Raw genomic sequence first — 26,597 nt, 5'->3', positions numbered from 1 at the left:
GGAAACAAAAGTTCTTCCATCAGTCAGTGAAAGAAAGTGGGAACCTTTTGAAAAACAATACAGATATTATTAAAAATAGAATCTGAGCTGGGACTAGTTCCAACAAGACAGCAATGTTAGCTTTTCAAAGCACCTCTGGAGACTACCAAGGGTGCTTCCAATGCTCACAACAAACAACTCTTAAAAGATGAATCGTGAATGCACAGAATGGCACCGAAAGGAATTTCTTTTTAAAACATTTTTTTTAAAAGTAACTTATAAGGAAAACAGTTAGAATTCCTCCAGGAGAAGAGGTTGCCTGACAGAAAGAAAGAATTAGAACAACATCATGATTAGGTCAAGGTCTATAAGAAATAGTTAGAACATTGCTGCAATATGTGAGACCCAAAAACAAAAATACTGAGGCCAGGAGGCATCCTTAGACGTGAGCTAGACCACACCACAGGTGTACTGACCAATGTCAGAGAAATAAATGCCCTTGCCCTAGATCTCCCCAAGACAGTCCAGTTAGCTGCAGCCCAGGTCATGTCAACTCTTTCAATTTTGTACAAAGTAGAAAGGGGACCTAGGGAGGGCCAAAGATTGTTTCTAAATACAACAGAAGGCATGGAATACAGAGTGAATTAAAGCAGATGACACAGTGGGGAATGTTGCTGGTAAAACTCTAGTTTTATGTTCAAAAAGCTACTCTACCAATTTCATATCCATAGAACAATGGAATATTCAAAAAGGTCTGTATTCCTGGACTTCTGGTGGCAAAGGTCATCCCACAGCGTAGTGACAGGATGCAGCCCAGTGTGTGGAATGAGTCGAGAGCCCCCAGGAAGGCTCAGGAGGAATAAGGAACCTGGAGCCTTAGGTGTTCAATAATGACAGCAGGTGAGCGGGAAAGAACATTAGCTGTGTAGTCACTTCTCTGAGCGCTTCCTGCACACTTTACTCATTTTAATACTTACAGTAATTATTCTTCCTATCATGTGTGTGTGCGCGTGACTATGTATATGTGTGCACACAGGCATGCGGCTATGTGACAGCATGTGGAAGTAAGAGGATAATGTTGGGTGTCTATGTCACTCTCTGTCCACCATATTTGTTGATCCTCTCACCGAAGCTGAAATCATCCATTAGGCTAGACATTGGTGTGATCCAGGAGCATCCCTATGTCAGAGACATCCCCTGAAATAGAGAAAGTCCCAGTCCTCTCACACAAAATCTTCATTGGGGGCTGGAAAGATGGTTTAGCGCTTGCGAGCACTGGCTGCTCTTTTGGAGGACCAGGGTTTAATTCCCAGCACCCACAGGGTGGCTCACAACCATTTATAACTCCAGTCCCACAGGATCCAACTCCTCATTCTGGCTTCCTTGCACAAACATGGTGCAGACATATATGCTAGCACGTGACCACACACTTGAGTAAAACAACATTCAAACAACCAAACAACCAAACCCTTTACAAGACACACAACCTGCTTGAAGGAAATAAACCGCTGGGACTCGCAGAAACAGGACATTAGATGTTGTCAAGGAAAAAAGGCTTGTCTGCCACTGTTGCAAGCCTTTACCCAAGTAATAAAATTACATTAAATTTCAAAATGCAAAAAAAAGGGGGGTGTTAATTCAAGTTAACACTAAATACTAAAATAAGGTGCTATTTTGCCCCTCCAACTTTTAACATCCTGCCTAGATCCTACAAACAATCTACCAGAGCAGGGGACACCAGAGAGAGGCTGTAAGTACCAAGAGTACACAGAACAACAATGCCTTAGTCTAACATACACAGTTCAGCTCTCTGTAACAGGACTATGGGGGAGAAGGAAAAGGGAAGAGAAAACTGGAGTGGGATTACATGGAGCAAAAATGTATGTTTATCCAACGCAAGCTAAAGAGCATCTACCACGCCTTCAAGAGATATAAAAGTAGATTGAGAGACCCTTGGGGGTAGGGGGGGCAGGGAGGGGACTATCTCCGCTATGTCCCCCTCCCTCAGGGATGCCCCCTGTCTGGCGTAGTCTCCCTCTCCAGCTGTCTCTACCTCATCATGTGGCTTCAGCGCTACTTATTTCTTGATCCTTTCTTCTCACAGATATTTCCCTATCTGCTTTCTTTCAGCACTTACTCCAATTTGTAGCCCTAACTTCTTAGTGGACATGCCATCCTGCTGGATGCCTGTGAGCAAATTACAGCTCACAGACCTACTCTGAGCTAACAGCTGTCTTTATAAAGCTTAACTGGGACGCAGCTGTGACCATCCAGGTAGTCCTTACAACCACATTGCCGAGAGAACAGTGGGATCATGGAGTTGTTTCGGAGATAATATGGCCTGGAGAATCTAAACAATTTACTATCTAGCCCTCTACATGAGACCTATCAATCATCCAGAGTCTCCTCGGGAAGTAATTAGGTCTGATTTGTATGCCAACACCTGGCAGTATTGTCCATAGAAAGAACTTGACAAATCTGCTCACTGAACAAACTTGGAAAAATAAGGAAGGGTGGTGAATGGTACATACTCCGTACTCCAAGAACTGCACATCTGCATGCTCATGTACTCTCACCCGCAAACCCAAGCAGTGTCCTCCCATCCTGCACATGGAAACTGGGGGAAAGATGCCCAGCCCACTGAGCCAGCAAGGGCAGGGCCAGGGACCCAAAACCACAGCATCTGTCTCCAGAAGCAGCTGCTGACTACGAGTCAGGCCAGAGAATGCTTCATTCACGTTGTCAGTAATTCCTTAGGACTGAGTGGAGGGAGCAGGCAGATAGCCAGGAGTATTTCCTGGCTGCTGACTGGGCACATCCCTGAGTGTTATGAATGGCCGTCCCGGTTATGAGCTAGCAAACATCACCACAGAGCCTCTGTGCCACTAAGCAACATTGAACCCAACTCTCCCTGCCAATAAGTCACCAATGGAAATGTTCACCCCCACCTCACAGGCAAAGGAGAGGTGTGGGTGACAGAGCTGAAGAGACTTGCCAAGATCAGGCCTCAGCTGAGGCAGAGGCCAATGGTGGCCAAACTGAACGCTACAATCCCCACTCCGGTTAGAAAACCATTTCTCGGCACTTCTCTGAGCGTCAACAGGGAAGCCAGCCACCAGCAGGAAGGCGGAGCAGGACAAGCACATGACAGCATCAGTTCCTGTCACGGATGTGATCCCAGAGGGGGTAGTGGAATTCCGAAACCTAACAAGATCTCTCATAGCAATTGTTACATGGAAGCCCAGCCTCTACAATGGAGGAAGCAAGTGCTCCCTGGGGACATGTGGCTATACAGTGGCACCAAGTCACCTCATGAAGGAACATCTGTTAAGGGTTCTGGCAAGTGAAACACAGTCAAAAGCGGCTCAACCAAGTCCTCACACGGAAGTTAATTTAAATTCAAGAGCATAAGAGAAATAGCAGTCCATATCTGTTTTCCAGCCGAGGATGAAGAAGGGCAAAACAGCCACCCAGCCACTGACCTCAGTGAACTGAAGACAAGAACTTCACTCCCAATCCAAGGCCACAAGAGCCATCCTCAGGGATGATGTCCCTTTGGCTCTGGTTTGGCTCATCTGTTCTCTTATCTCTTTCCAAAGAGGTAGCGGTGGGCGTAGGGTCCTGGCAAGGCCCCAGCCAGCTCTCTGCAAAGTTTTCCTGCATGGTCATTTATTTCCTCCTCCCTCTTGGCCTGCCACCCCTGTCTCTGTACTCAAAGTCTGGAGTGAAAACCATGAGCCAGGCAAAACCAGAAGCCAGGAGACCTTCCTCCCAGCATGGCAAGAACAGACTCAGCAGGCCTGAGTATTAGCTGCCTTGTCACCTCCAGGAAGCACATCTTTCCAAAGGAGTTTGGCACATTGCAGATGTCTGATATGATGAGAACATTGGCTGTGTACGGATGGCGAGAGCAGAAGTAGAAAACTCTGCACTGTCCCCCTCGTGCCAAAGAGCATGGTGGCGGGAGGAGGAAGGGAGGAGGAGAGAGCAGTACTGTGATACTAGAAAGCACTAGCACCAGCCCCAAACCCCCTCAAGCTCAGAAACTGCAAACACATATCCACAACAAGTGGCTGCGGCAATTTTGTATCCGTCAGGCTGAGTCATAAAAAAATTGAGGCTTCTGTTTTACCTATCTTTGGGTTTTTATTCCATTTTGCTAGTGATCCTTTTTTATTTTTGTATTTTCCCTCCCCAAAAAAAAAAAAATGGGTCTGAGGCAAACTGAAAATAAAAATGAAGCACATGCTTCCCTACAGACTTTGAAAATAATTGCCAAAAGCAAACCGCTGAAATGAGATTGAGTTGCCGTACATGTGTGAAGAGCTCCTTGGGCACACTTTTAGTAAGAGAGATGCAAACTAGAGAACACACCAAGACGCCATTAGCCCTAACTGGCCGAGCCCAAAGGGTATCTGTGTGACACTTGCTGGGACAGGCCGTGAGCAACCCAAGCTGCACACGTGGCCAGTGGAAGGCAGTTTGGCAAAATGTGCTCAGAGTTACCACTGCAAAGCCATGTCTAAGCAGTCAGTTCACAGATGTGCTCCCCCACTGAAAACATAAACATGTTGGTCCTTACAGTTTTGTCAGCAAAAACCAAAGAACGAGTAGGAAGCTGCTAGTTAATCCCAGCCCTTTCGAGACAGAGGCAGGTGGATCTCTGAGTTCCAGGCCAGCCTGGTCTACACAGCCAGTTCCAGGACAGCCAGAGCTACACAGGGAAACTCTGTCTTGAAAACAATAATTTAAAAAAACAGAGCAAAATAAACAAACTTAAAGGAACTCAAAACAAAAAACCTTAGTACTGCATTATTTTCCCAGTTAGGAACACATAATTGTGCACACCAAAGAACTCAAAGAAGTGGCAAACACTCATCAGATGACTAAATATCTTTTAATAGACCATGTGCCCTCTTTATCAAGAGATGGAAAAAAAAAAAAAACAAAACCAACAATGCATCCTAACTGATGCTTCCAAAACTTGGTTGCAGGCTATCAGCCTGGGCATCCTATGACATTTCAGCCTGAAGCCTCTCTCTCCTTTTGCCTTCCTTGACCAAAGCCAATACTAGGCTCCAACAAGCTCGCCTTTGTACCAAAGGTGCTTACTGTGTAGGCACAGATGGGTCTCAGAGGTCTGCCTGACATTGCTGAGCTAGAAAGAGACTGAATCCTGGGATCTGGGACGCTGAGCTCAAGGCTCCATCATCTGCACTCCATCTGTATCACCTGGGCTCCTCTGCTAATTGACAGAGGAAGGACACTCCAGCGCCCAGTCTCAAAACGCACAGGTACCATGTGAAGCCGTGGGCACAACTGACGCCACCTGAGCTCGACAACAGAGCAGGGAGGTAAATTCATTCCTCACCCGTGTGATAGAGATGAGGGGGCGGTCAGCGAGAGCCTGGGAACAAGGAGCTCTTAGACCCAACCACCAACATGGAGAAACTCAAAGCAGACCTCAGTCGCAGGCTAGCCTACCCTCAGGATGCGCTCTGAGATTCAACCGAAATGAAATCTACGTGAAAGGAAACTATTAGAAAAGTTTGGGTGAAAATCAGCATTAAGAGATGCTGACCAGGGCTGAGAGATGGCTCTGTGGTTAAGAGCACTGGCTGCTCTTATAGAGGACCGGGGTTTGGTTCCCCAAACCCACAGGGCAGCTGACAACCAACTCCAGTAACCTCACTCCCAGGGGACCTGAAGCCCTGTTCTGAGCTCCACAGGCCACAAGTGATACACAGACATCCATGCAGTCAAAGCACCCACTCACATGAGAGAAAAATTAAAATAAAAAGAGCCACCGACCTAAGGAATTGGACCTACTCCGTCATTTTCTTTTTCTAGAGGAAGAAGACTTGAGAAGGTCCTTTACCCCATTATACACACACAAATGTTCCTGAATGTCACTGAACTTAATTTTTTTCCCCACACCATATGCCTTCCCTCAGACCAATGAGCCAGAGTTCCCGCCACTTATCAAAGTGCCCTGAAGCCTGGCATTTAAATGGCACTCACTCTCAGGGTGTCTCCCTGCATAGCTGAGGTTCCAGGCACCATGGAGTGACCAAGGCCACACAGTCATCTTCAGCACCACTTTCACTTTCAGAAGTCTGACTTGGAGAATAAATTACAGTCTCCTGTTCCAAGGCAAAGCTGGTTAGGAGAGAGTGGTGGGCTTCTCTCTCGCTGCCTGGTAACACAGAAGCAGTGAGACAGAGCCCCCTTCCTCTCTGACGCACCCATGGCTAGAATGAAGGCGAGGAGTGAATTTGTTTTATTTATTTATTTTTTTTTTGAGAATTTCATACATGAGGGCTGTACTTATATAATTTCTACTTCCCTCTCCTCTGTGTCCCCTCCACTTACTCTCAAGTTCATGACCTTTTCCTCGTCTATAATTATTGTTGCACACAAATACAGTCACAAAAAAACACATGCACACACGCAAAACCTACTAAATCCATTTAGTGTTGCCCTTACGTACGTGCTAGGGGCTGACTGCGTGGGAAGGGACGACCTTTGAGGGAGCCATGACTGACTCTCCCTCTTCCAGCAGCCATTGATTGTCTGTAGCACTTCCTCTAGCGGTGAGGCCTCATGAAATTCCCACTATCCACACCGGCATGTCATCACGTCAGCTGCCACTGTCACTGACCAGGACACCTGCAGCTAGATAGTGTCTTACAGACGTGATGATGGCGCTGCACCCGTGAAGTCTCAACAAGGGGTAGACTTGGCCCATGCACCTCCCACGTCACTACTCCCAAGGCCAGACGAAGCGCCCCGTTAACCACAAAAGGCTAGTCAAAGGGAAAGCAGAGGTGGCTTAGGCCTTGAGAAATTAAGAGCTTTGTGCTTAGTGTGGCGTGGGGTGCACACCTTTGATCCCAGCACTAGGGAAGCAGAGGCAGTTAGATCTGAGTTTAGAGGCCAGCCTAGTCTAGAGTTCTAGGACAGCCAGGGCTATACAGAGAAACCCTGTCTTGAGAAAACAAACAAACAAACAAAAAAGCTTTGTGCTTTCAGCAACTGAAGGAAATATTAACTCACTACCAGAGGGAGATAATTATAAAAAGCAACTTGTACAAGGCCAGCACAGCTTGCCAAGTGCCTCCACAGGGGAGTTTCTTTGATGCCCAAGAAAGCAGCGGAGAGGAAGGGACTTGGCTGTTTGCTTTTGTTGAAAGGGATGAGGAAACGTGCTCTGAGATTTTCCAAGCAGGATATTCCGATACCAAACCCTCATTTTACCACTACCCGCTGGAACGCCACCCTTCTGCTTCCCTCCTAAGACCTTGCTGCTCCAAAGGGGCTCCCAACAGAAGCACCTGCTTCCCGAGAAAGGGGGTCACATGGGCAAAATTTCACTCCAGATCCACCAATCAGAATCAACATTTTTACAAGCTCTTTGCTTGTAAAACAAGCAAACACTGATTTATGAAAAAGTTTTGGGGCTTAGGGTTGTTTAAGCCAAGTTGGCTTTGAACTCTGAAACCCTGATTTTCTATTCTCCACCTCCCAAGTGCTAGGATTACAAGTGTGCACCACTACACCTGGCTACAAGGTAGTCTTTTCATTCTACCAAGCTAGATCTCTTTATTCATTCATCAAGAAATATTTCTTCAACACCTCTCACCTAAATGTGCTAGGCACCATGCTGACAGATAAAAAGTCATGAAAAGACAAGCCTAGCTTCGGCCCCAGTGGGCTAGCAAACTCACGATTTAGGACCAGTGAGATGGCTTGGTGCATAAAGTGCTTGCTGCCCATGATGACAAGATGAGTTTGATTGCCCAGTTCCCACACCAGGAGAGAATCAAGACCTGAAAGACGTTCTTCACATAGGCACACAAATTCCTCAAAAAATAACATTTTCATCTTGTAAACTATGGTGGTTTAACCACCTCAGTAGCTCATCAGAACTAGCCTTGACACTTAAACAACACACACACAAACACACACATACATGAACAATCCGGATTACATACACTATATACAGTCAAAAACTCTGAGTGCAAGGCCCTTTATCAGCTGAGTATCAAATTCCCACTGACAGAATCACTTTGAAGAATACTCTGTCAATAGTTACTGTATTGACTCCATTTTCTACTACTATAACAAAATACCCCAAGGCTACATCTCATAAAGAAAAGAGAGCCAGGCAAGGTGGTGCACAGCCTTAATCCCAGCACTTGGGAGACAGAGGCAGGTGGATCTCTAGGTTTGAGGCCTTCCTGGTCTACAAAGCCTGTTCTGGAACAGCTAAGGCTACAAAAAGAAAGCCTGCCTTGAAAAACAGAGAGAAAGAAAAAAAAAACATGAAAGAAAGGAAGAAAAAAGGAAGGAAGGAAGAAAGAAAGAAAAAGAAAAAAGGGGGAGGGAGAGAGGAAGGAAGGCAGGAAGACTTATTTAGTTTATACTTTTAAAAATGTATTTTATAACCTAGGCCCAGGGGGGCCTGCAGAGACCGATACTCCAATCAAGGACCATGCATGGAGAGAACCTGACCCCTGCTCAGTCTCCAAGTGGGTTCCCTAGTAAGGGGAACAGGGACTGTCTCTGGCATGAACTCAGTGGCTGTCTCTTTAATCACCTTCTCCTGTGGGGTGCAGCTTTGCCAGGCCACAGAGGAGAAGGATGCAGCCAGTCCTCATGAGACCTGATAGGCTAGGGTCAGATAAAAGGGAAGGAAGACCTCACTTATCAGTAGACTGGGGAAGAGGCATAGGGGGAGAAGAGAGAGGGCGGGACTGGGAGGAGATGGAGGGGCCTACAGGTGGGATACAAAGTGAACAAATTGTAATAAATAAGTAAATAAAAATAATAAACCCCCCAAAATTATTTTATATATGTATAACAAATTTGTATATTATATTACACATTGTGTATGTGCACACACATGAACATGCATGTGTGTGGGAGCTCAAGGAAGCCTGTGGAATCAGAGGACAATTTGTGGGAATTGGTTTTCTCCCTCCACCATATGGGTCCCAGGAATCCAACTCAAGTCATCAAGGCTTGGCAGCAAACGCCTTCACCTGCTGAGCCATCTCTCTGGCCCCAAGCTAACAGTGTTAGAGGCTGAAAAGTCAAAAACAGCATATGGCAGGAGCTCTGGAAAAAGCCTCCTGTGTATGGCTCACAACGACAGGAGCACATGTGGCTGGGAGTCATCATACTGTGAGGCAGGAAGCCACAGAGCCGAGAGAAGGGCCAGGCTTGCTCCCTCAAGGACCCTCTGGTAGGCAAGAGCTCAGAAGAACCCCAGAAATACACCACCAGTTAGTCCCTTCCTAGGCCGCGCTGTGATGACCTAACATCTCCCACTAGGCTCCACCCCTTAAAGGTCCCACCGTCCTACTGGGGAACCAAGCCTCCAACATGTGAACCCTTAAGAGACACACTAGACCTGTTTCCAAAACATAGAGCCTCAAAAAGCCTCAGGCGGCATATCCATACGTGAGCCACATCTGCCGGACCCTAGGACACAGAAATGAAGATACCCATACAAAGAGAGTACAGGGACATCCGCTGCAGCCCTATTTTCAGAACAGGGTGTTTTAGAAGCTATGGAACCTGCCCCTGAAGAAAGACAATGAAAAAAACGGGACCATAGCCAAGAGCACTGTCACAGAGCAATTGGAATGACTGAACTGTATTCCCAAGTCAGAGTTGCAAAAGGCTGGACGGTCTGACACACACAACCACATATAGACAGACAAAAGGCATTGAGTGTGAATGCCACCTCAACTCCAGAAATGGTCTGTTCTAGGAGCAGAGATAATGAAAAGAGGAAGGATAGTGAGTGTTGGCTTCTAGGCATTGTGTCTTAAAAAAAAAAAAAAAGAAAACAGAACAGCTTAACTAAATATGGCTCCATTTTGATATCTATGAACTCTGAAAAGTAGATATTTAGGTATATGACATATATTACATTTTTTAATATTTGTGATGATAGTTTATGATTTATTTTTTAAAGCTTCTTTGAAAGGCCCACAGGGGATGCCCGGCAAACACTCAGAATCTCTGTGAGAGAAGGAGAAGGGAATAAAAACCTAGTTGTCTAATGACAAGAAATACAACTAAAGAATGGCGACAATCTCTGGCTTTTGAAGTTAAATCACTACCTTAAATCATTTTAACATTGATTTTTAAAAACCTCTCACGTGGCAGGCAATTTCTCTAAACAGTATTTTTGAGAGCTTGGGGCTATTACCCGGGAACTCGGCATTTCCCAAATCGTGGACCTCAAAGTGTGTGGGGGAATGGAAGTAAGGAGTAGGCATTTGAAAATGCAGGTTCCAGGGCCCCACTTGAGACTTGCTTACTCAGAATCTCTCAGGGGCAGACTCCCTGAGTCTGGATTCTTAATAAGAGAACACACAGGTGTTCTTCTTTCTTTGGTACACAAAGAGCCACTAAATTATAAGGCATTTTGGCACCTATTGTGCTCAGTGAGGTGTCACTCATGTAGGGCTGGTGAAGGGAATGTTTTCTGATATTGAACACTGCACTTGCACCAGGTACATTCAAGCCAAGCCTGACGAGCACTGGCTTCCTGTGCACAAAACTGAATCCAAAGGACAAAGAAATGCACTTTTAGAATAAGACCAGTTTCTGAAAGATCTTCAAACAGCAACTGGGTCAACAGGAAAACTTCCCAAGTCCAGCCTTCCAGCTGTGCGTGCCAGAGAAGGCCTGACATGATTTTCACCAAAGCCAACTTCATTCAAACAAAGCATGGGCTTGAAATGAGCCCAGCTAGCACCAAAACAGATCCGGAAAGTACTTGCCACAGTCAGAGCACCTCTACTGGTGTCCATCACTTCCATGCTGCCAGTGCCCCACCCCAGAGAACATGTTGGCATCATTCCTTCTGCCATATCTTTTGATGTCTCCCCACGTTCCCTCCCTCACTTCCCTCTCCCTCATCCCATGCCCCGTGTTCCGACAAAACCAACAACGACCCTGAGTTAGAAACAGTGCAGCGTGATATACATACGAGATGTTCAACCTCGCTAGTAAAGAATAAAGTGCAAGTTTAAACCACAGAGATGCAATTTCACACCCATCAGATTGGCAAAATGCCACATCTAACAGTATCAAGTGTCAGCAAGTGTATGGAACCACTAGGCTCCCTCCCCCAACAATGCTGGTTAGAATGCAAATTGGTACAAGTGCTTCAGAGAGCAACCTGGCAGTATGTTACAGTGGAGGACGCCCGCTTCCTTTCATATAACAATCCCCTTCTGGACATTTACCACAGAGAAACTATAAACATTTACACAGGAAGCCAACTTTAAAAATGTTTATAACACTGAAATACACTGACAAAAAAATAAATAAACCGTAAGCCCATGTGATTGTTAATAAATTGAATATATGGTAGCACATTCATTTGAGGGAATATTATATAGCAGACAAAACAAACTAGAATTATGAGCACCTTCATGAGTAAAACCCATGATTATTTAATTAATAGTAGAGAACTGATGTGAGCTCAGATTTACAGAGTGTGTTTAAAACAGAAGAATTGGTACTGTATCTTGTTTGTCGGTGTACACATATCTAGCACAAGTATGAAACACATGATAAATGCCAAATTTGGAATAATGGCCACTGTATCTGGGGAGTGGAGGGATGAGTAGAGCCGCTCACGGGAGGTTTTTAACTGTGTGTGTCAGCACTCATTTCTTCCTTGGGTGGGGAGTGCTGGCTGCTGGCTCTATTATTCCACATACCTTTCTGGATGCCTACAGTTCACCTCCACCCTAAGAAGGAATCCCAGGACTGAGTTTATTTACTGTTTGTGATTTATTTTTTTTAATTTGACATGTTAAAAAACATTACCATTATTAAAGTAGAATACATATGTTGAATTATTAAATGTCTTTTTATATTTGCTTTATTATTATTATTATTATTATTATTATTATTATTATTATTATCACTTATTACAATTTATTCACTTTGTATTCCAACTGTAGCCCCCCTCATTTCCTCCCAATCCCACCTTCCCTTACTCTTCTCCCTCAACGCTCCTCCCCTCGTCCACTGATAGAGGAGGTCTTCCTCCCCTTCTGTTTTGAGTCTAGCCTATCAGGTCTCATCAGGACTGGTTGCATTGTCTTCCTGTGAGGCCACAGTTTGTGATTTCTGAAAGTAGCAGGAGGGGGCTGGACCAATGAATGACAAGGGATCCACAGCAAATAATCATACTCACCATCCTGGTGAACATGTGATTCACAATGTCCCTTAATTAACCCGTAATCCCAAAACAGCAACAGTGCAAAAAGCTTATGGCACCAGCAAATGACACAGGGCCCATTTATGTGAAGAAAGCTTGTGCTGGTTTATCTGGGGACATTTTCTCCCCCAAAAATAACAAGGCCTTTAAAACCCCTTGACAAGCACTGATAGTACCACAAATGATGGCTGACTGTCAACAACTTGCAAAAAAAAAAAAAAGTATTGGGACTACACAAGCTAGCCAGATTAAAAGACACCACCTTTCACAACTCTGCTTGCTTTGGGCCGTCTTCCTGGGGTGACCAGAGCTCAAACCAGCAAGAGGTGTCTTTCTGATGATACCAACCAACCTAATGCCCTAAGAAAACCTTAAGGAACCACAAAGACCAGGCTCAGATACTGGTGGACAGGAGACCCACATCTAACTAGAGAAAGTTCTCTTAACTACAAAGGCAATCGAAGTTCGAAATTACTTTCCATTTTAACCCAAACACATGAAGACCCCACACTAGTGAAGATGAATAAACAGGACTTAGTGTACAGCTAAGTAGAACATGGGGATTCAAGCTCAGAAAAGGTATCGCAACCTTCAATTCTGGCTAAATATTGGTGTTCAAATTCATCTACCCCCAGGAGGCCAGGGAAAACAGAAAATTCTGCAGACTTAATTGTCAGGGTCTGACCTAAAATAAACTCTAGGATATTCGGCCTGGAAGGCCAGGAAAGGAATTTTGGGGGGTTTTTGTTTTGTTTTGTTGTTGTTTTGTGTGCTTTTTTGTTTTTTTTTCCTTTAAACATTAACCCACCTCACCTCAGGCTGTGTTTGTTAAACACCTGACAACTATCAGAATGGACCCTCATTCATAACTATAACCTTTGCCAGCTGATACAGTAAACTCCACGTCCAGCTGCCAGTTATCTTTGCAAATAGAATGCATGAGTCGTGGCAAAAAAGTTCTCTCTTCAGGCGCAGTGTGAGACTGGCTTTATTAGTAGTAGTAATAAAATAAAGTCCTGATTATTCTCAAAGTACTTGCTTTAGGTAAGCTGATTCATTACGATTAAACAAAGGCCCTCAGTTTGGGGACTGCCCTTAGAGAGGACCTGGGTTCAGTTCCCAGCACCACAGGGCAGCTCACAGTGGCATGTACCTCTCCAGGATCCAGCGCCCTCTTCTGGCCTTTGTGGGCACCTGGCGCACACACAGCACACAGACACTCAAATACATGTAAGATCAAATCCTCGGGTTTGCTGCCAATGCTTTGCTTACTCGTTTTGCTTACTCTTCTCTACATAAAAGGACCCAAATACAGCACACAAATGGGCCTCAGAAAACATCATAGAGTGGTCCACATTAAACCACCAATATCTGTTAAGTTCAACAAGGTTTGAAACAAGGTAGATAGGAACCAGAGTGACTTGGCCAGTTAAGAGAAGAAAGACTTTAAGAAATGCTAATCACTAAGAAATGTCTCGTGACCAAAAAGATATACTAAGCGGTTTTACAAGATGAGAAAAACTAAGGTGCCCAGAGGCACGATTGCCCAAGGCCACCAACACTGTACTGGCTATGTACAAGTTAACATTATACTGGAAGGACGCCAGTCCTAGAGCTCCTGTTCTGATGGGCACTGACCTTGATCACACTCATGAAAAGTAAAAAATATCACAGAAGTGTCTGTCTGGTAGCACTCATCCTTCTAAGATTCTGCTCACCCCCATCTGTGTGGCTATCACACTGCATTGAATTTGTTTCATCTATTCCAATACCAGGCCACAGGCTCAGGTTTGGCTGAGCTCCTTGGGGCTGTGTGCAGACAGTATGTGCCAGCACTGAAACTGCTGGTCCTTGATAGACGTCATTCTGTCTGTCACACAAAATTTGTCACACACACACACACACACAGCTGGAGACAAAACCCAAGCCTCACAGGCTAAGCTAAGCACTGCACCCCTGAACTGCATGTTCTACACCCACCCTTCCAGCCCCCAGCCCCCCAAAAAAACCTCTACTGCTTGTTACAGTGGTTCCCTCCAAAACACATCTTAACAGCACTATTAACAAATGAAATAAGAGCTGCTTCAGGCCAGTTGACACCAGTACAAGTCACATTTGGTTCCTTTTTTATTTTCTCTCATTTAGAAAATTCCTCAATTCAAACAGGAAACAAAAGAAAACCTAGCCACAAATGATATCCTCCATTGGTAGGCCCGTGAAACACATGGGGAGTGAAAACCCATTGGTCTGAGCGGCAGAGGATTATCAACAGGGGACACTTCCTTGTGCTTGGTGGCAGCTGAAGCATTTTCAAAATTACAACACACCAGCCAAACAAGCTTTACTATCTCCAACCGCACACGGCCATGTGGTCAGGCTGACTTGCCCTGAGATCAGGCATTACCAAGGGAAGAATCCACAAGAAATAAATGGGAACCGGCTCTAAACTTTCAAAGGACAAGGAAACCTCAGTGGGATGGGCAAAAGGAAGAAAGGGGATATGAAGACATTCTGCTTAGTTCTCCATCACAAGAAGGACTTTCTGCCAGGCTCATTTAGGCTCTGCTGGGCTCTCCCTCCATGGAGGAAAGGAGTCGGCCTTTCAGAGCTGGATCTTGGTCTGTTTCTCTTCTTCAAGAAGATAGTGTCTTTAAAAGAGACAGAATACATACTTTCCCAAGAAGCAGCCTGGGTGTGTGGGTGTGTGGCAGAGTCCTTGCCTCACTTGTACAAGGACCTGTTTTGTGGCACTCGGTACCAAATAAATAAATATAAACAGGCAAACAAGCAATCCCAGCTTGCTCAACAGCTCCTCAAACCAGCTGGGGCCAAAAGGGGAAAGCGGGAAGGCTCAAAGGAAAGCCCAGTAGCAAGTGAGACTGAGAAGAGGCCTACCTGGAAACAGTTCATGGTCAAGTCAGAACTCTACGCGGGCACAGTGAGCTTTTATCTCACTGTGCAGAGAGAGACAGCAGTCTCCTCATCACCAGCCTTCTCCTCTGGGAAATGAGAATGGGAGGGGCAGACTGTGACCTGAGCAGCTTTTTATAAGGGGCGGGGTTTCCAGTTCCCACCCCAGCTTCTCTATAGTATCATTCAGCCTGCTTGGCATAAATGACCCTATGGGTTGTTCATACCCAGGTAGGAGAACACTGTGGCCCCCTGAAGTACTTGAAGGTAGCATCATAATGAGAAAGAAGGTACGGAACCCAGGAATTCATTCAAGGCCACCAATATCAGCCCATTTTTACACACAAAAGCCCAGGCAAAAGAGCAGCACGCTCTAGGACACAAAGCCCCTGTGCGCCTGTCCAAAGCAGGACTTAAAGGCTGGATGAAGCAGAACACACTTGTCACCTAGTGCTTAAGGTCTACCTGGGCTAGCAAGACCCTGCCTCGAAAACACAGCCACAAATAAATACATAAGCAGGACTGGACCTAGAGTCTCACTTGAGAATTCGGACATTTCTCCACCTGCCCAAGACAAATGTCTAAACAGAAAGATAATAGGTTTGCGTTCTTGGGAGGGGGGGGTATATGAGCCTTAACTTGGTACCCTTTTAGGTCACCAGAAGAAGTACTTGAATCTATTGACACAGTATTGGCCATTCCGCACACATCCTCCCAGAAGCTTGTTGGCTCCCTGGCTGAGTTTCACTGAAAACAGGTTGTGACATTCTGTCCAGGTGTGCCAAGAAGTCCTAGCTACATACAGCAAGGGCAAGAACAAGCCGGAGGCAGACTTCCCTTGGGACATGCTAGCTCTTGAGTTTCCACTCTGCTTCAATACTGAGAGGTGTCACTGAATACAAACTGGACAAGAACACTACCACAAGCAGCCATTGAGCCTCAGGAGCCTGTAGGCCCGAGGCCACCCCCACAGGCGGCATAAACAACATTGCAGCTACTGTGGTTTCACAGCCCCCCACCCCAGGAACTTGGTCACAGCAGAGACGCTGAGAAGACAGGCATTGTCTTCTCAGGGCATCCGGCCACATTAATGCCACTGGACAGGAAGAAGCAGGAAACCTGTGTCTTCAGGCAGAAAGGGGAAAGGGCAAGGCTGCAGAAGCCACTGCCATCATCTGAGGAGACCTTTATCACCAAGCAGGCACCTATCACTCCCCTACTTCCTCGGCTGGCATGGCCTCAGCGGCCAGCGCTGAGAGCTAGAGCCAGCCCCAGCAGGCCTCAACTCCACCTGAGCTAACACATGGCTCCTTAATGCTCTGTGCCATGTGTTGATCTTGCAACAGAATGTGGGACAGAAGATTTAAAGAGCTGGTTGATGGGGGAAGGGCCGCCAGATCACCTTACCTAAGGCCTTCTCAATCAGGCCTCCTCAGATTCCCTTTAGATGCTAGTATTACTATCCATCTTGGGGGCGGTGGGAGGTGTATTCCCCAAAAAGAAAGAAAGAAAAACAAAACAGCAGTACTCCAGTTTGAAGGGGCTTGGAGTGGGAGAGGATCCAGAGAGTGTAGGCAGAGCACACAGCCCTCAAGCCCCGCACAGTAGTTAATGCCTTACCCCAAACTGACCTCCCAAAGGCTCTCACAAGTGGGGGTGCCATCTGAGTAAACCCAGAGGACCCAAAGGCTGGAGACGAGTGCTCAGGAACAGGACAGGAATGTAATGGGGAAAATCCAAATTAAAGTGACCGCTGAGTAACACGCCCCCTCCCTCTTCCTACCCCATCAGAATAGTAACAAGCCAGGCAGTGCCCAAGCTAAGCTAAGTGGAGAGGAGGCGGGGCAGGATGACCCCTGTGGACTTCCTCACACCCACAACAGCCTCACTCCCAGGGCCTGCAAATGTTACTGCCGTTCAATCTGCAGGTGGGGAAACTGAGGCCTCCAGAACAAATTGCCATGCTTTCCCATACTGGGTTCACCTCTCTAACGAGATTCTGCACTTGGTTTTCCCCCCCCACACACACAGCTTTTATGTCTATCCAATTTCTCCCGGTAAGAGCACAGCTATTGCAAAGTGAATCTTAAATACAATCGAGCCTGAACTCCAGAAGGCGACGAGGACGGTCAGGGAGTCCAGCAAGGGCTTATTTACTGCACCAGGAAGATCTGAGTCCTCCCCCTCTGGGCTCGTACCCTCACGGTCCTCCCTCGGGACATCAGTGTGCCGCCACCCCGAGCCCTTCACCCCCACCCACCGCCCGCACCGCAACTCGAGGGCGGGGGCATGGGGCCGCCCTGGGGATCCCCCGGTTCGGCTCCGGGTCCCCGGCTGGGGCAGAGGCGGGGGACCGCCGTCCGCCGGCCCAGCCTCGGGGCCGGGAACTTCTGGCCGCGAGGGCCCCCACGACCGCGGCGCGCGTGCAGCTCCAGCCCGGGGTTCCCTTTCTTTGCCTGGCTCAGCCGCGGCCGCGACCCCCCGGAGGCTCGGCGGCCACTCACCATATTACAGATGGAGGCGATGTTTCGGACAGTCATTAGTCTAAAGGTTGCAGCGATCGCGCACCGCCATCTTTACCAGGGGAAAACGGGACTGTCCATGGTGGCGCGCAGCGAGGCCGGGCGGCGGCGAGGCGGCCTGGGGCCGGCTTGCAGTCAGCGGGGTTGGGCGAGCGAGGCCGGGCGGCGGCGAGGGCGGGGCGGCGGCGCGGGGCGGGGAGTGGCGGAGCTACGCAGCCGGGGCCGCGGCCGGCGGGAGGAGGAGCCCGGAGCCGGGAGGCGCCGAACCGGAGTCGCTGCTACGCTCCCGCCGCCGCCGCCGCCGCCCGCCCAGACTCGCCCCGCCCACCCCCGCGGGGCGCCGGCCGCGCCCCGCCCCCCCCCCCCCCCCCCCCCCCCGCGGGGAGCCGTTCTTCCCCCCCCCCCCCCCCCCCCCCCCCAGCCTCCCGCTCTGTGCCCGGTGCACCGAGAAGCCAGCCCCGGGCGAACCCAGCAATGCGGCCTTCCCGCCGGACCCAGAAGCACACCGGGCACTGGACACCGGCCGATCGCGGACAGGGGACCCACACAGCTCTCGGTTTCCGATTTCCTTCTCCCGGTTCCTGCCGATCGATCTCCAGCAAGCCTTGGGCTTTAGGGGTTGGCCGGTGGAGGGTATGAGGAGAAGGGGTGACTGTGGTCCAACTTTAAAGTTTCTCTCCAGGGTTCTAGGCAGATGGTATCCGCCGGAACCCGAAAAGTGTAGAGCAGGACATGGGCGTGGCCTGAAAGCCCTGGCCAGCAGCTACCCAGCTGCCTAGGGAAAGAATTCCGGATCTGAGCAGATGCACTCCGGATATTTGTGACATTAGCAGGTACAGAGGAAGTGGCCAGGTTCTGGGCGGAGCTAGAGGCTGTCCAGGAAGGATCAGAACAGAACTTTCAAGCCCTCCATCCGCGGGGCTCCTGATCTCAGTTTCGGGAGACCGGAGGCTGTTTTTACACGTTCCTGCAGGCTCAAGGTGCAAATGTGTACCCCGCTTGAAGAATACGTTCGTGAGAACGGAAAGGATCCATCTCAAACAAGGGAAACGACTGTGCAGACAAGCTTGCAGTTCCATGCCTTCCACAGGGAAGCTGTGCATGTGAGACGTGATAAATTCCTGAACCAATGTATTTTGTGGCAAATTAAATTAGGAAAGAAATTAATATAATTGAAGACAGCTTTATCGAGCCAAGAGTAACATACTAGGGGAGGGAAGTAGGGTTATGCACATAACACGTGAGAGCCATCCGTTGCTAATTCTCCTAGGACCTGGGGTGGAAATAGACAAGCACTGCTGCTTTGGGGGCCACGTGGATACTGTATTTTTGAGTGTGCTCACAATGAGTCGTTCTACCTAAATTTTCTTTTTTTCTTTTTTTTTTTTTTTTTTTACTGCTGTCAATTATGATATACTTTGATTCCTTCAACTCCTACCGTTGACTATGAATTAATTAATAGACAAGGTTAGCTCCATAAGGCTTAGAGAACAGGTATCCCACCCAGCTTTGTGATCCCCAAATGGTACAGATGAAGGTGTGCTAAACCTAGGTTGGGCACCATTTCGGGAGAAGACAGTGATAAAGCATCCAAACTGACTGGCCAGAGCCATGAGGTCCAGAAAAGCTTAAAGAGTGATAAACGCCCTAAGCTGAAGGCCTCCGTTTCACGAGTGTTTGATGCAAAGCTTTGAACGCAGAAGCTTTTCTGGTGAAAAACTTAATGATTTCTTCCAATATGGGTGCCCTGACTGCAAGGCCTTCAGGACTTAAAGCACAGTTGAGGGGAGATGGCTCAGTCATTGCTTACTGCATGAGCATGAGGCCTTAAGTTCAGCCCCCCCCCACCTCCCGAATGCGCACCCACAAATAAAGAAACATGGCCACAGTGTGTAACTCTGATCTGGAAAGGTAGAGAACACACGGGGCTTGTGTTAACTCTTCAGTCTAGCCAAATGACTGAACCAGAGCAACTGAAATGCTGGGTCTCCACATCTATTCTCTTGACCAGGTATGTTTTTTCTTCCTACCAAGATGACAGATCAGGGAAAGGGGACGAACAAGACCAGGATAATTCTTGTGCTTCTGGGTCACAGCCAGTATGCTCAACAAACCAGGTCCCATCCCTCCTCAGTGAACCAAACAGAGGAGTCAAACCAATAGTGAAAGGCAGAAAAAGAGATTAATTCAGTATGACCTTACGACGAAGGGACCCAGCAGCTCCTCCAAGTCTGCCTTCAAGGGTACGGATAGTGTTTAAGTAAAAAGCTGCAGGTTCAGGGACAGACAGACCCTCTCTGTCTCCAAAAGTAAAGCAGGTGGGCTAGAGAGATGGCTGGATGGTTAAGAGTACAGACTGCTCTTCCAGAGGGCCAGAGTTCAGTTCCCATCATCCATGTTGGATAGCTCACAAACGCCTATAACTTCACACCTGTAACTTCAGCTCCATACCACCCAAACACAAACACACCCATAGTAGGAAATAAATCTTTAAACTGGAAAGGGGGCTCAGTGGTTTAGGGTACTGGTTGCTCTGCCAGAGGACCCAAGTTCGATTCTCAGCACCCACATGGCAGCTCACAACGGTAACTCCAGTTCCAGAGCTTCTGACTCCCTCCCACAGACAAAACACCAATGAACATAAAATAAAAATAAATGAATCATTAAAAATGAGAGAGAGAACTGTCCAACATCAGCCTCAGGCCTTGGCACACACGTGTAGTCTACACATGAACATATATACGTGTTTACACACACAAGCACCACTGACCCAGTGAAAAGTGATCAGCACCTGGCCCCTGGGGGCTGTACCGAAAAGAAAAGATTATTTGCACGCCCTCACAGCGCCTAAAACTACATTCATAATGTAGGCACACAGGTTGAAATCTGGAGGTGTGTGGTATAACCCAGCACTCAGGAGGCTAAGTCAGAAGGACCCTCACAGCTTCAAAGCCCGGCTGGGCTACAGAGTGAGTACCAGGCCTACCGGGCCAAGGTGGCAAGACCCTGTCTACCTCTGGAGAAACAAACAAACAAAAAGTTGAAAGGCTGTGGGTTAGTCAGCAAATCAATTGAACATAGCAGAGTTTACCCAGCTCATGAATGATTAAATGTGTTTTACAATTCGACAAGGTTGATATTCACGAGTCTCCGTTACAGGAGGCTTGGGTTGAAGAATTGTAATCTTAGCTTCATGCAGTGAGGCAATATTACTCACAGGTGGGAAGAGTTAAACTCTTGAACATGGTACCTAGCTGATGAGATTTTTCAGGGAAAGGATTTCTACATATAGAGGTCAGCTAGTATGAGAGCTATGGTGAGGAAAGGAATAGCCAGGAAATGAAAAGATGGCTTCTAGGCTAGCATCAACCTAAGTGGAGCAGAAGGAGGTAGCCACACCAGATTGTGTGTTCCTTGCTGTAAAGTGAGATCTGTGGATCAGCCTAGGATGTGGTTAGTTGCACCCATCTCAAAACAGGTCAAATTTGCCTCAGCCAACCACTGTACTGAAATTTACCAGGTGCCCTCCCTGGAATCATTCTTCCAACAGCTGCTCCCGGACCTCCTCTGGGAACTTTCCCTCTCCCATGCTCAGACTCAAGGGATCTGATGAGTCTTACCTTTGCACCTTAGTCAGAGGGAGGCCTCCCGGCCCAACCACAGAGACTGATTTGTTCAATAGAGTCAGCCCTGACAGGCAGAGCTCTAGGAGTTCGAGGCCACTCTGGTGCAGGACAGCTAAAGCTACACAGAGAAACCCTGTCTCGAAAAACAGAGTCAGCGCTGGGACTTCGTGTGCACACGTGAGTGTGAGTGCTGGAACATATATGTGTGGGCATGGAGGGGTGCAAGGTTAATGTCGGGTGTCTTTCTCAATTATTCCATACCTTATTTTTGGAGACAAGGCATCTCACTGAAACTGGAGCTCACTAATTCTGCTAGGCTGGTTGGGCAGCAAGCCCCAGGGACCCTCCTGCCTTTGCTTCCCTAGTGCTGGTGTTATAGACGTGTGCCGACATGCTCATCTTTGCATGTGAGTGCTAGTGATCCAAGCTCAGATCCTCATGCTTTGATGCACTTTACCTACTGGGCCATGTCGCCCAGACAAATGTGTCTCTAAAACAGACAACCAACAAAAGCAGGGTCTCATTATGTGAGTCAGGCTGGCCTCAAACTTGAGGCAGTCCTCCTACCCCCAACCTTCCAAGTGCTGGGACTACAGGTGTGAGCCACCATCAGACCCGGCTTTTAGCCCTGAGACTTTAGTGGAAAAACAGGCCCTGCCCTATTCCTGATTCTGAAAACTGATAGGACATGACTCTAGAGCCGACCTCTTCCCCATGACCCAGAATGAAGCCAACACAGGAAAATGGCCCTGAAGTACAGAAGAGAGATTCTATCCTTTATTCTACTACTGCCAGATCTAAATCCCAGACTTTTCAGTAACCCAAACCACTGAGGTTGCTCTTTCCCCCGATCAGTTCAAGGTGGGCACCTGCGCTGAAGACTGAAAGAATCCCAATTCATCAGTGTCTCCCGGCTCACGGAACTCAAGCTCATTTTGCAGTGGTGTCCCTCTGTCTTCTCTGCCGGCTACCCAGACAGCTCAAGGTCTGCCTCCTGGATTTCTCCTTCCATAGCCACTGCTCTCCTAATGCTCACTAGATGTGAAGATACAGTCTCTGTTTTGCCCCATGTTTCACTTGAGGAACCAGTGCATTGTCCACTGGAACCATCGCCCCTCAATCATCACACAGCCAGCAAAAACTGGACTCCCTCAGCACTACAGCCTGTGAGCTGCACCGGAGACTTGGGATAAACCAAGACAATGGGTGCTGAAGCTCTTCCAGTTCTAGCAGCATCTGTGGCCACTGCTTAGGAAGGCCTCTGCTACTTTTGGGGTACCGTTATTATAAAGTAAGGCCAGCTTTGGAGTGAGCATCACATCAGATTTCCTCTAATGTAATAACTACATCTAACATCATGTAGTTTCATGTGTGTATTTCCTGGTGCTATTTTTTTTAAGCTCTCAATAAAGTCAGCCTATTTTGAACTGCCATTGAATGGCCACTTAAGGGCCTTTGGGCTAGATTGGAACATGATTAGATTTTTATTTGATAATACATTGTGACTGGAAAAGCATTGCTCTGGTTGGCTACCCTGGAAGGAAAGTTGAAGGGCAGTGGAGAGGCTCCAGGTGAAGCCAGTTAGAAATCTGCGAGGGTTTGGGAAAACGGCTCAGTGAGTAAAACAGTTGCTGAGTAAGTGTGAGCACCCCAAATCCATGGAAATTCCAGGTGAGCGTAGCAGGCCATCTGTAATCCACACTCAGAAGACAGAGACAGGAGAAGGCTAGACTAGCCAAATCAATGAGCTCTGGGTTCAACTGGGATGCCCTGCCTCAGAGAATTAGGTAATCAAGGAAAACTGCAGATGCCAACAGTGGGCCTGTATACACACAAATGCATTTATGTACACACAATCTAGGTACCCACTCAAACACAAGCATCCATAAACAAACACTAAAATGAGTAAATCATATAGGCATCTGTGAAAGTCCCAGAGCTGATGAGACCCTGGATTAGGGGATTGGCAATAAAGAGAGAGAGGCAAACAGCATCAAAACCGGCTTTTGTAGCTGACTAGGAGGGAAGACAGGGACCAGCCCCAGGTTTCTGACTAGAAAGAAGTGTGTGTCACTTTAAAAAAAATAAAATAAAATGTATGGGTGGATTTATTGTTTGCATGTCTGTCTGTCCACCACATGCATTCCTGGTGCCCACTGAGGCCAGAGGAGGCATTAAATTCCCTGGAACTGGAGTTCCCAACAGCTGTGAACTGCCATGCGGGTGCTTAGAATTAAATCCAGGTCCTCTGGAAAAGCAGCAAGTGCTCTTAACAGCTTGAGTTACCTATCCGGCTTTCCATAACACTTTTATTTTTTATTTTTATAATAGAAAATGCTAGAGGGCTAGATTCAGGTGAGGGTGATTAGGAGACATGAGCATGGCTCAGAGGTGTGGCTTTTGAGACAAGCACTAACAGCTTGACTAATTGATCAATTAAGCCCTTAACTATGAAAGTTGGAGGTTAAGAAAAATCTTCACTGGAGAAATGAATCGAAGAGTAATTAATGTATAGATAATAACGGAGAACAAGCAGCTCTGGAGGAATTTGCCCCAGGAAAAGGTAGAACAAGAGGTGAGGCAGTTGTCAGAGAAAGCCTCCACGAAGGAGAAGCGAAGCCAATGGGAACTAGAGGAACCCTGAATGAGAAAAAGAAAGACTGGTAATGATAGAAGCACGGTGTTTAAAGACAGAGGCACTTGAGGGCAGAGAGGTGGCTCAGCAGTTAAGAGCACCGTCCGCTCTTTCGGAGGTTCTCAGTTCGATTCCCAGCAACCACATGGTGGTTCACAACCATCTATATGGGGATCTGATGCCCTCTTCTGGCAGACATGTACACATGCAGAAGAGCACCCATCTACATTAAACAAATAAATAAATTTTTTTTAAATTTATTTCTCTTTTTAAAAAAGACAGAGGAACTGTAGGACGTATAAAATCAACATATCCTACCACCCAGCACCCTCTATCACAGCCAGCAGCTACATAATAAGGCCAGATAAACGATAATGGCGACTACGATCTCTCAGAACAGGCGCTAAGATACTGTGTCATCCTCACAGTTCTTCGAGAAAGGTGGGATTCGATTCTGTTTGGAAGGAAAGAGAGCCGAGGCTCTGGAGAATCTAAGAAGGTTGCCTAGAGCCGGGTGTGTGTGGTGGCACGTGCCTTTAATCCCGGCACTTCCGAAGCAGAGAACGGTGGAGCTCTGAGTGCAAAACCAGATGAGAAGAGGCAAGACCCAGCGTCAGGTGGAGGACGGCTTGGTGTTTGAAGGCGCCTGCGGCCGAGACTGCGATCTAGCCCAAGACCCACGAGGTGTAAAGAGAAACCGACTCCATCAAGCTGTCTTTGACTCCCAAACACATACTGAAAAAAAAGGGGGAGGAGACGGGAAGGCAGGAAGAGGAAGAGAGCGTTCTCCCGAGGGACAGAGGGACCGTGGGACCGTCTGGTCCAGACGCTCGCTGTTGCTCTCTCTAGGGCAGTTTGGGTGGGAGGTTAGACGGAGTCCACTTGGGAAATGGTTGTAAGATAAAAAGGAGAGCAGGCAACAGGCCGAGGTGTCTGCTGTGAGGGCCAGGAGGCCCACGCAGTGAAGATCTCAAAAATGCCTTCAGTGAGGGCCTTCTCCCTTGACTGCGGGGCCCTGGCTCTGCCCACTTTGTCCACCACCCCGACTCCACGCTTCCAGGCCTGCAGCCCGCTCCTGCCCCTCCCATCAGCCTTCTGCCTCAGGTCCACTCATTCCTCCAAGCTCGCTTTCACAGGGAGTCTCCCTGGTTTAATTTTCTCCAGGAAAAGTTCTGTTCAAACTTAACTGTTTTAAATACCTCCTTAGAAACCTAAACTGGCTAGGACAGTGGCCAGCGCCTTCATGGGGGCGATCTCTGATGCCTCACACGCCCTTACTTTACCCGAAACACGCAGCTCACTCGGTCTTAACTCACCATCTTGCTTTCCAGAAGGGGCTCTGGCCTCCATCCACGCTCTGCTCTGAATGAAGTAGAACTGGAGGCTCTGATTGATGTGGGAGAGCGGCGTTTGCAGGTGAGTCTGCCAGAGAAGGTTGAAACATACCGGCTTCCGTAGAAGCCCATATCCTAAGGAAATTTTACCATAAAATTGAGAAAACTCTCAGGCAAAAGCTTGAGAGAAGCAGGGAGTCAGGGGGCTTCCCTGATTGTTTCTTTTGTCAAGATTATCAGTGTGGGAGAGCCTCAGTGTGTTTCTCATCTAAAAGGAAAAGGTGTCAGGTCTGGAGGCAGAAGTCTAAAATCCAAGATATGTAGGAGGCTGAGACAGAGAGATTGCAAGGCGAACGCTTACCTGGGTACACAGTAAATTCAAAACCAACCGGGGCAACTTAGCAAGAAACCTGAATCAAAGGGGGTAGGGGGAGCCAGGAGCATTTGAGTTAGGACTCAGAAAAGTAAAAGGTTTTATTTTTCCTTTTCTTCTATTTATGTTTGTTTGCTTGCTTGCTTTTTTGTTGTTTGTTTTCTCGAGACAACAACAGTATAATTGCCCTGGAACTTGCTTTGTAGCTCAGGCTGGCCTTGAACTCACAGAGATCCATGTGCCTCTGCCTCCTGTGGGCTGGGATCAAAGGTGTATGTCACCATGTCCAGCAGGTTGTCCTGTTTTCTTGACACAGGGCTCTCTCTATGTAGTCCCGGCTGTAGGTTTTTCTTGTACTATCTTTATTATCTTTTTTTTTTTTCTTCAGGTATTGTCCAAAGGCTAAGCATGCTCTCTGCGGCGCCATGGGCTCTTTTTTCTCTGAGGATGCCCTTCCACCCATTTTTGTCACGTGGCTGCTTGCTAAACTCCATTGTAAACAGCATGGTTTCATTCTCCCTTTGCTCCATTTCCCTTATGGACGCTGCCAAGACTTGCAGCTGCCGGCTTCTTGTTTCTCTTTAATGCTTATAAAAAATATTTTTGAACTTCAAAGGCATATAACAACAACAACAGTAATAATAGTGTGGACCTGGAGGCGTGGCTCAGTGGTAAAGGACTCGCCTTGCCTAGCACCTGGCACTGAAAAAAATTAATAAGTAAGTACAAAGATAGCTTAATTATGTTCCAGGAGATGGTAATTACGAGCCATTTGATAGAAGTTCCTGTAAAAACAATAAGCTTCGACTCCCAAATAGAATAGACTCTTACAGGTTATAACAACATTGAAAGACATGTTCTATCTAAATTAAAAAAAATAAATAAATAAACTAACTCTGGTGCTCTTAATATTTTTAATTAAGGCAACATATAGGAAAGTACATAAAGCTTAGGTGAGTGCTGAT

The 26,597-nt window shown here is 47.3% G+C and overlaps 1 protein-coding gene across 1 annotated transcript in view; it reads right to left on the bottom strand.

Moving 5' to 3' along the window:
• Window positions 1-17,843, bottom strand: part of Usp46 (ubiquitin specific peptidase 46) — a 69,462-nt gene extending 51,619 nt beyond the window's left edge. The window contains exon 1 of the mRNA XM_055629333.1: window positions 17,647-17,843. Within this exon, the coding sequence (XP_055485308.1) occupies window positions 17,647-17,682 (36 nt within the window). The 5' untranslated portion in view covers window positions 17,683-17,843. The remainder of the gene's footprint in view (window positions 1-17,646) is intronic.
• Window positions 17,844-26,597: the final 8,754 nt, after the last annotated feature.

This window comes from Psammomys obesus, unplaced genomic scaffold (assembly GCF_907164565.1).
Source record: "Psammomys obesus unplaced genomic scaffold, mPsaObe1.curated_primary_1811, whole genome shotgun sequence".
Taxonomy (NCBI): domain Eukaryota; kingdom Metazoa; phylum Chordata; class Mammalia; order Rodentia; family Muridae; genus Psammomys; species Psammomys obesus.
This window is presented reverse-complemented; position numbering and strand designations above follow the sequence as displayed.